Source organism: Protopterus annectens, chromosome 9.part0 (genome assembly GCF_019279795.1).
Source record: "Protopterus annectens isolate FY-2018-M chromosome 9.part0, PAN1.0, whole genome shotgun sequence".
NCBI lineage: Eukaryota > Metazoa > Chordata > Ceratodontiformes > Protopteridae > Protopterus > Protopterus annectens.
The window spans coordinates 333,112,379-333,122,484 of record NC_056743.1 but is presented as its reverse complement, the minus strand read 5'-3'; the positions used below and the strand labels follow the sequence as shown (position 1 = coordinate 333,122,484).

General features: G+C 49.1%; 1 protein-coding gene across 1 annotated transcript in view; it reads right to left on the bottom strand.

The window, feature by feature from the left end:
• Positions 1-10,106, bottom strand: part of LOC122811222 (V-type proton ATPase subunit B, brain isoform) — a 1,846,974-nt gene that overhangs the window by 301,569 nt on the left and 1,535,299 nt on the right. Inside the window, exon 15 of the mRNA XM_044082914.1 lies at positions 152-256. Within this exon, the coding sequence (XP_043938849.1) occupies positions 152-256 (105 nt within the window). The remainder of the gene's footprint in view (positions 1-151; positions 257-10,106) is intronic.

The window sequence follows — 10,106 nt, the reverse complement described above, 5'->3', positions numbered from 1 at the left end:
TATATGCAGGACTGCACATAGTATTCAATGGCATGTACTTATAATACTGTTCTCCTGATTAGTAAAAACATGCAACATCTCAACTGGAGACATCAGTGGGAGAGAAACAAGCAACTTGGCTACGCTATTGGTAAGACAAGATGCTACTCACCAGCTGGTTTGAAACATCTGCGTGATCTTTCCTTGTCATACCCTCGCCTATAGCAGATTTCATTAATCGGGACAGTGAAGGCAGCACATTGATTGGAGGATATATCTGTTGAGTAGACAACAAAAGCCGTTACCTGCTGTAACAATGCATTTGGAAGAGAGAATTTCACTACATCTACGTCTATGTAAGCATGATACCTTGGAAAAATAAAGATGCTTCGACAAACACGTCCACATGTACTATTTTTTTTCAAGCTTTTGACATCATAATAGCTGCTCAAATAACATTCTGATAGTACTACAGACAGCTGCATCACTGGAAAAGAGAAAAGCCAGAGTGCCCTACCCTGGGTGTGATTGTCAGCCTAAGGGGTACCGAGCTGGGTGCGACTGGCAGCCTGAGGGGTAAAGAGCTGGCTGATTATCCTACCCAGTTCGGCTTTAAGGGCAGATCCTGCCTCTTAAACCTGGTTGATTTCTTTGAAACAGTCACCAAGGCCATTGACGAGGGGAAGGTGGTCCGCACAGCCTACCTGGACCTCACAAAAGCCTTCGATACAATACCCCACTCGGGCATCATAGATAAGCTCACCAGCTTAAATATAAACCCCTATGTCACTAGATGGGTTGCAAACTGGCTCAAGAACAGAACCCACATGGTTAGAATTGCTGGAGCCATGTCAGACTCCAAACCAGTTACAAGTGGTGTCCCCCAAAGCTCAGTCCTGGGACCTCTCTTGTTCGGTATATATTTCTTGGAGGTACAGGCCAACACGGAAGGACTGGGGCTGACTAAGTTCGCAGATGACTGCAAACTGGGCGCCATAATCGACTCTCCAGCCGACACAAGCATCCTCCAAATGGGCCTCATATAAACAGACAACTGGTGCCAGAGCCATGGCCTCAAGCTAAACGCCAAAATGTCTATAGTCACCCCCTTTGGCAAAAACAAAGTGCTCACAAATTACCACATAGGTGGTAATCCATTAAGTACAGAAGACGTAATTAGGGACCTGGGGACCCAAGTTGATAGCAATCTCTCGTTTGACAACCACATGGCCAAAGTGGTTAGAAAAACATTTTATATAGCCCACCTAATCATGAAGGGATTCACATCTAGATCAGGGGAGGTCACCCTGCCTCTTTACTCATCCCTCATCAGGCCCATAATTGAGTACAATGCCCCTTTTGGGATGTACCTTACCAGACACCTGCAGTAACTGGAAAGACCCCAAAAGTACCTCACCAAGAGGATCATAGGGCTCAAACAGATGCCATATGCTGCCCGGTTAAAGAAAGTCCAGCTCTACTCAGTGGCATACTGCCTGCTCAGAGGCGATCTGTGCCTGACATATAAAGCCATGTCTAACCCGGAATTAATGGACATGCTGCACCTCAGAAATTCCAAATCCCATCGAGCTACGCGCTCGAGAGACTTGAACCTCAGCACTGAAATAGGACATGCTGGAGGGACAGATTCATAACCCAGAGGCTCCCTTCACTCTGGAATAAAATCCCAGTCCAGGTTAGGCAGAGTCCCTCATTGACTCTCTTCAAGAGGAATCTTGATGAGTGGATGGGAGATCGTAGGTTTACCCCGGGTATCACGTCTGTGTCACTGTTAGACAGAGGCACAGTATACTAACCTCGAAAAAGGGCATAGCAAAATTAATTTAAAATGGGTGGCGAAAGCCAAACACACACTGGCTAGGCTTATAAATGCCCTAGGGCAGATAGCCTAGTATGAACCTATGAGGCAGAACCCTGGGTGTGATTGGCAGCCCAAGGTGTACAGAGCTGGCTGATGAGGAAGAACCCTGGGTGTGATTGGCAGCCTAAAGGGTAAAGAGCTGGGTGTGACTGGCAGCCTGAGGAGTACAGAGCTGGCTGATGAGGCAGAACTGTGTGTGATTGGAAGCCGGAGGGATACAGACCTGGCTGATGAGGCAGAACCCTGGATGTGACTAGCAGCCAGAGGGGTACAGAGCTGGCTGGCAGAACCCTGGGTGTGACTGGCAGCCTGAGGGGCACAGAGCTAGCTGATGAGGCAGAACCCTTGGCAGCCCAAGGGATACAGAGCTGGCTGATGAGGCAGAACCCTGGGTGTGACTGGCAGCCTGAGGGGCACAGAGCTAGCTGATGAGGCAGAACCCTTGGCAGCCCAAGGGATACAGAGCTGGCTGAGGCAGAACCTGGGTGTGAGTGGCAACCTGAGGGGCACAGAGCTGGCTGATGAGGCAGAACCTGGGTGTGATTGGCAGCCCGAGGGGCACAGTACTGGTTGATGAGGCAGAACCCTGGGTGTGATTGGCAGCCTGAGGGGTACAGAGCTGGCTGATGAGGCAGAACCCTGGGTGTGATCAGCAGCCTGAGTGGTACCGAGCTGGCTGGTGAGGCAAACAGAGGAGGACTTGAGCATCCAACAATCATCTCTCCTTTCTCACTGGGTATGATTACAGTTTTACACTTCTTGGCATGCTTCCTACTCCAGTACAGGCATAGGGTACTATGATCATTGAGGCAAGTGACTAGGTACATGGTGCAGAGTACACTTCCTGCCCTAACACAACTATATGTGAAGTACTGGGGCAAGAAGCAGAAATAAGGTAAGGCACAGGTAAAACTATTATGACCCTGTAATGTGACAACCGTGGTTAACTGCGTTCTCAATGCATACAGGCATAATGAAGGAAATAACATTCAGAGATCTGCCTAGGTGTCCACCCTCAGTTTTCTCTTACCTCCATTCCCAGTAATATATCCCCCACATGAGGCTACCTCAACAAACTGAGATGAGGACTGGAGCAAAAATGAGTAGGGAGGTGGAACTTTCTACCACTACTATCCTCTCCCTGGGGTGGGGGGAGGAAAGGGTCCTAGAAAAATGTCTGTAGAAAGCAGACAGAGACCTGATGACATGCAGCATCACATGCACTGCTTTAGTCAGACAGGGACCTGATGATATGCAGCATCACATGCACTGCTTTAGTCAGACAGGGACCGGATATGCATCATCACATGCACTGCTTTAGTCAGACAGGGACCTGATGACATGCATCACATACACTGCTTTAGTCAGACAGGGACCTGATGATATGCAGCATCACATGCACTGCTTTATTCAGGCAGGGACCTGATGATATGCAGCATCACATGCACTGCTTTAGTAAGGCAGGGACCTGATGATATTTATCACATGCACTGCTGTAGTCAGACAGGGACCTGATGATATGCAGCATCACATGCACTGCTTTATTCAGGCAGGGACCTGATGATATGCAGCATCACATGCACTGCTTTAGTAAGGCAGGGACCTGATGATATTTATCACATGCACTGCTGTAGTCAGACAGGGACCTGATGACATGCATCACATGCACTGCTTTAGTCAGACAGGGACCTGATGACATGCAGCATCACATGCACTGCCTTAGACAGGGAGCTGATGACATGCAGCATCACATGTACTGCTTTAGTCAGACAGGGACCTGATGACATGCATCACATGCATTGCTTTAGTCAGACAGGGACCTGAAGATATGCAGCATCACATGCGCTGCCTTAGTCAGACAGGGACCTGAAGATATGCAGCATCACATGCGCTGCTTTACTCGGACAGGGACCTGATGACATGCAGCATCACAAGCGCTGCCTTAGTCAGACAGGGACCTGAAGACATGCAGCATCACATGCGCTGCCTTAGTCAGACAGGGACCTGAAGACATGCATCAAATGCGCTGCCTTAGTCAGACAGGGACCTGATGACATGCAGCATCACATGGGCTGCTTTAGTCAGACAGGGACCTTAAGACATGCAGCGTGACATGCTGTAGTCAGACAGGGACCTGATGACATGCAGCGTGACATGCTGTAGTCAGACAGGGACCTGATGACATGCATCACCTGCACTGCTTTAGTCAGAGACCAGATATGCATCATCACATGCACTGCTTTAGTCGGGCAGGGACCTGATGACATGCACTGCTTTAGTCAGACAGGGACCTGAAGATATGCAGCATCACATGCACTGCTTTAGTCAGACAGGGACCTGATGACATGCAGCATCACATGCTTTGCTTTAGTCAGACAGGGACCTGATGACATGCAGCATCACATGCTTTGCTTTAGTCAGACAGGGACCTGATGACATGCAGCATCACATGCACTGCTTTAGTCAGACAGGGACCTGATGACATGCAGCATCACATGCGTTGCTTTAGTCGGACAGGGACCTGATGACATGCAGCATCACATGCGTTGCTTTAGTCGGGCAGGGACCAGATGACATGCAGCATCACATGCACTGCTTTAGTCAGACAGGGACCTGATGACATGCAGCATCACATGCACTGCTTTAGTCAGACAGGGACCTGATGACATGCAGCATCACATGCACTGCTTTAGTCAGACAGGGACCTGATGACATGCAGCATCACATGCACTGCTTTAGTCAGACAGGGACCTGATGACATGCAGCATCACATGCACTGCTTTAGTCAGACAGGGACCTGATGACATGCAGCATCACATGCACTGCTTTATTCAGACAGGGACCTGATGACATGCAGCATCACATGCGCTGCCTTAGGGACCTGATGACATGCATCACATACACTGCTTTAGTCAGATAGGGACCTGATGACATGTAGGATCACCTGCACTGCTTTAATCAGACAGGGACCTGATATGCAGCATGACATGCACTGCTTTAGTCAGACAGGGACCTGATGACATGCATCACATGCACTGCTTTAGTCAGACAGGGACCTGATGACATGCATCACATGCACTGCTTTAGTCAGACAGGGAGCTGATATGCAGCATCACATGTGCTGCTTTAGTCAGACACGGACCTGATGATATGCAGCATCACATGCACTGCTTTATTCAGACAGGGACCTGATGATATGCAGCATCACATGCCCTGATTTGGTCACACAGGGACCTGATGACATGCATCACATGCTGTAGTCAGACAGGGACCTGATGACATGCATCACATGCACTGCTTTAGTCAGACAGGTACCTGATGACATGCAGCATCACATGCTTTGCTTTAGTCAGACAGGGACCTGATGACATGCATCACATACACTGCTTTAGTCAGGCAGGGACCTGATGATATGCAGTATCCCATGCACTGCTTTAGTCAGACAGGGACCTGATGACATGCAGCATCACATGCACTGCTTTAGTCAGACAGGGACCAGATATGTAGTATCACCTGCACTGCTTTAGTCAACAGGTACCTGATGACATGCATCACATGCACTGCTTTAGTCAGACAGGGAGCTGATATGCAGCATCACATGCACTGCTTTAGTCAGACAGGGACCTGATAGGCAGCATCACATGCACTGCTTTAGTCAGACAGGGACCTGATAGGCAGCATGACATGCACTGCTTTAGTCAGACAGGGACCTGATAGGCAGTATCACATGCACTGCTTTAGTCAGACAGGGACCTGATAGGCAGCGTCACATGCACTGCTTTGGTCAGACAGGGACCTGATGACATGCATCACATACACTGCTTTAGTCAGATAGGGACCTGATGACATGTAGTATCACCTGCACTGCTTTAATCAGACAGGGACCTGATATGCAGCATGACATGCACTGCTTTAGTCAGACAGGGACCTGATGACATGCATCACATGCACTGCTTTAGTCAGACAGGGACCTGATGACATGCATCACATGCACTGCTTTAGTCAGACAGGGAGCTGATATGCAGCATCACATGCACTGCTTTAGTCAGACACGGACCTGATGATATGCAGCATCACATGCACTGCTTTAGTCAGACAGGGACCTGATGACATGCATCACATGCTGTAGTCAGACAGGGACCTGATGACATGCATCACATGCTGTAGTCAGACAGGGACCTGATGACATGCATCACATGCTGTAGTCAGACAGGGACCTGATGACATCCAGCATCACATGCTTTGCTTTAGTCAGACAGGGACCTGATGACATGCATCACATACAGTGCTTTAGTCAGACAGGGTCCTGATGATATGCAGTATCCCATGCACTGCTTTAGTCAGACAGGGACCTGATGACATGCAGCATCACATGCACTGCTTTAGTCAGACAGCGACCGGATATGTAGTATCACCTGCACTGCTTTAGTCAGACAGGGACCTGATGACATGCATCACATGCACTGCTTTAGTCAGACAGGGAGCTGATATGCAGCATCACATGCACTGCTTTAGTCAGACAGGGACCTGATATGCAGCATCACATGCACTGCTTTAGTCAGACAGGGACCTGATAGGCAGCATGACATGCACTGCTTTAGTCAGACAGGGACCTGATAGGCAGCATCACATGCACTGCTTTAGTCAGACAGGGACCTGATAGGCAGCATCACATGCACTGCTTTAGTCAGACAGGGACCTGATGACATGCATCACATACACTGCTTTAGTCAGATAGGGACCTGATGACATGTAGTATCACCTGCACTGCTTTAATCAGACAGGGACCTGATATGCAGCATGACATGCACTGCTTTAGTCAGACAGGGACCTGATGACATGCATCACATGCACTGCTTTAGTCAGACAGGGACCTGATGACATGCATCACATGCACTGCTTTAGTCAGACAGGGAGCTGATATGCAGCATCACATGTGCTGCTTTAGTCAGACACGGACCTGATGATATGCAGCATCACATGCACTGCTTTAGTCAGACAGGGACCTGATTACATGCAGCATTACATGCTCTGCTTTAGTCAGACACGGACCTGATGATATGCAGCATCACATGCACTGCTTTAGTCAGACAGGGACTTGATTACATGCAGCATTACATGCTCTGCTTTAGTCAGACAGGACCTGATGACATGCAGCATCACATGCACTGCTTTAGTCAGACAGGGACCTGATGACATGCAGCATCACATGCACTGCTTTAGTCAGACAGGGACCTGATGACATGCAGCATCACATGCACTGCTTTAGTCAGACAGGGACCTGATGACATGCAGCATCACATGCACTGCTTTAGTCAGACAGGGACCTGATGACATGCAGCATCACATGCACTGCTTTAGTCAGACAGGGACCTGATGACATGCAGCATCACATGCACTGCTTTAGTCAGACAGGGACCTGATGACATGCATCACATGCACTGCTTTAGTCAGACAGGGACCTGATGACATGCAGCATCACATGCACTGCTTTAGTCAGACAGGGACCTGATGACATGCATCACATGCACTGCTTTAGTCAGACAGGGAGCTGATATGCAGCATCACATGCACTGCTTTAGTCAGACAGGGACCTGATATGCAGCATCACATGCACTGCTTTAGTCAGACAGGGACCTGATAGGCAGCATGACATGCACTGCTTTAGTCAGACAGGGACCTGATGACATGCATCACATACACTGCTTTAGTCAGACAGGGACCTGATGACATGCATCACATGCACTGCTTTAGTCAGACAGGGACCTGATGACATGCAGCATCACATGCACTGCTTTAGTCAGACAGGGACCTGATGACATGCATCACATACACTGCTTTAGTCAGACAGGGACCTGATGACATGCATCACATGCACTGCTTTAGTCAGACAGGGAGCTGATATGCAGCATCACATGCGCTGCTTTAGTCAGACACGGACCTGATGATATGCAGCATCACATGCACTGCTTTAGTCAGACAGGGACCTGATGATATGCAGCATCACATGCACTGCTTTAGTCAGACAGGGACCTGATGATATGCAGCATCACATGCACTGCTTTAGTCAGGCATGGGACCTGATGACATGCAGCATCACATGCCCTGATTTAGTCACACAGGGACCTGATGACATGCATCACATGCTGTAGTCAGACAGGGAGCTGATGACATGCATCACATGCACTGCTTTAGTCAGACAGGTACCTGATGACATGCAGCATCACATGCTTTGCTTTAGTCAGACAGGGACCTGATGAAATGCATCACATACACTGCTTTAGTCAGGCAGGGACCTGATGATATGCAGCATCACATGCACTGCTTTAGTCAGGCAGGGACCTGATGATATGCATCACATGCACTGCTGTAGTCAGACAGGGACCTGATGACATGCATCACATGCACTGCTTTAGTCAGACAGGGACCTGATGACATGCATCACATGCACTGCTTTAGTCAGACAGGGACCTGATGACATGAAGCATCACATGCACTGCTTTATTCAGACAGGGACCTGATGACATGCAGCATCACATGCGCTGCCTTAGTCAGACAGGGACCTGATGACATGCAGCATCACATGCACTGCTTTAGTCAGACAGGGACCTGATGATATGCAGCATCACATGCACTGCTTTAGTCAGACAGGGACCTGATGACATGCAGCATCACATGCACTGCTTTAGTCAGACAGGGACCTGATGACATGCAGCATCACATGCGCTGCCTTAGTCAGACAGGGACCTGAAGATATGCAGCATAACATGCGCTGCCTTAGTCAGACAGGGACCTGATGACATGCAGCATCACATGCGCTGCTTTAGTCAGGCATGGGACCTGATGACATGCAGCATGACATGCCCTGATTTAGTCACACAGGGACCTGATGACATGCAGCATCACATGCTGTAGTCAGACAGGGAGCTGATGACATGCATCACATGCACTGCTTTAGTCAGACAGGGACCTGATGACATGCAGCATCACATGCACTGCTTTAGTCAGACAGGGACCTGATGACATGCAGCATCACATGCACTGCTTTAGTCAGACAGGGACCTGATGACATGCAGCATCACATGCGCTGCCTTAGTCAGACAGGGACCTGATGACATGCAGCATCACATGCACTGCTTTAGTCAGACAGGGACCTGATGACATGCAGCATCACATGCACTGCTTTATTCAGACAGGGACCTGATGACATGCACCATCACATGCGCTGCCTTAGACAGGGACCTAAAGATATGCAGCATAACATGCGCTGCCTTAGACAGGGACCTGATGACATGCAGCATCACATGCGCTGCCTTAGTCAGACAAGGACCTGAAGATATGCAGCATCACATGCGCTGCGTTAGTAAGACAGGGACCTGAAGATATGCAGCATCACATGCGCTGCTTTACTCGGACAGGGACCTGATGACATGCAGCATCACATGCGCTGCCTTAGACAGGGACCTGAAGACATGCAGCATCACATGCGCTGCCTTAGTCAGACAGGGATCTGAAGACATGCATCACATGCGCTGCCTTAGTCAGACAGGGACCTGATGACATGCAGCATCACATGGGCTGCTTTAGTCAGACAGGGACCTGAAGACATGCAGCATCATATGCGCTGTAGTGTCACTGCTGGACAGAGGCACACCAAACTAATGGGCACAGTATTTTTTCATATAAGGGGTGGCGTAAGCCACAAAAATTTGGGCTAGGCTTATAAATGCCTTAGGGCAGATAGCCTAGTATAAACCTATGAACCTATGGGACCTGATGACATGCAGCATGACATGCCCTGATTTAGTCACACAGGGACCTGATGACATGCAGCATCACATGCTGTAGTCAGACAGGGAGCTGATGACATGCATCACATGCACTGCTTTAGTCAGACAGGTACCTGATGACATGCAGCATCACATGCTTTGCTTTAGTCAGACAGGGACCTGATGACATGCATCACATACACTGCTTTAGTCAGGCAGGGACCTGATGATATGCAGCATCACATGCACTGCTTTAGTCAGACAGGGACCTGATTACATGCAGCATTACATGCTCTGCTTTAGTCAGACAGGGACCTGATGACATGCATCACACACACTGCTTTAGTCAGACAGGGACCTGATGACATGCATCCCATGCACTGCTTTAGTCAGACAGGGACCTGATGACATGCATCACATGCACTGCTTTAGTCAGACAGGGACCTGATATGCAGCATCACATGCACTGCTTTAGT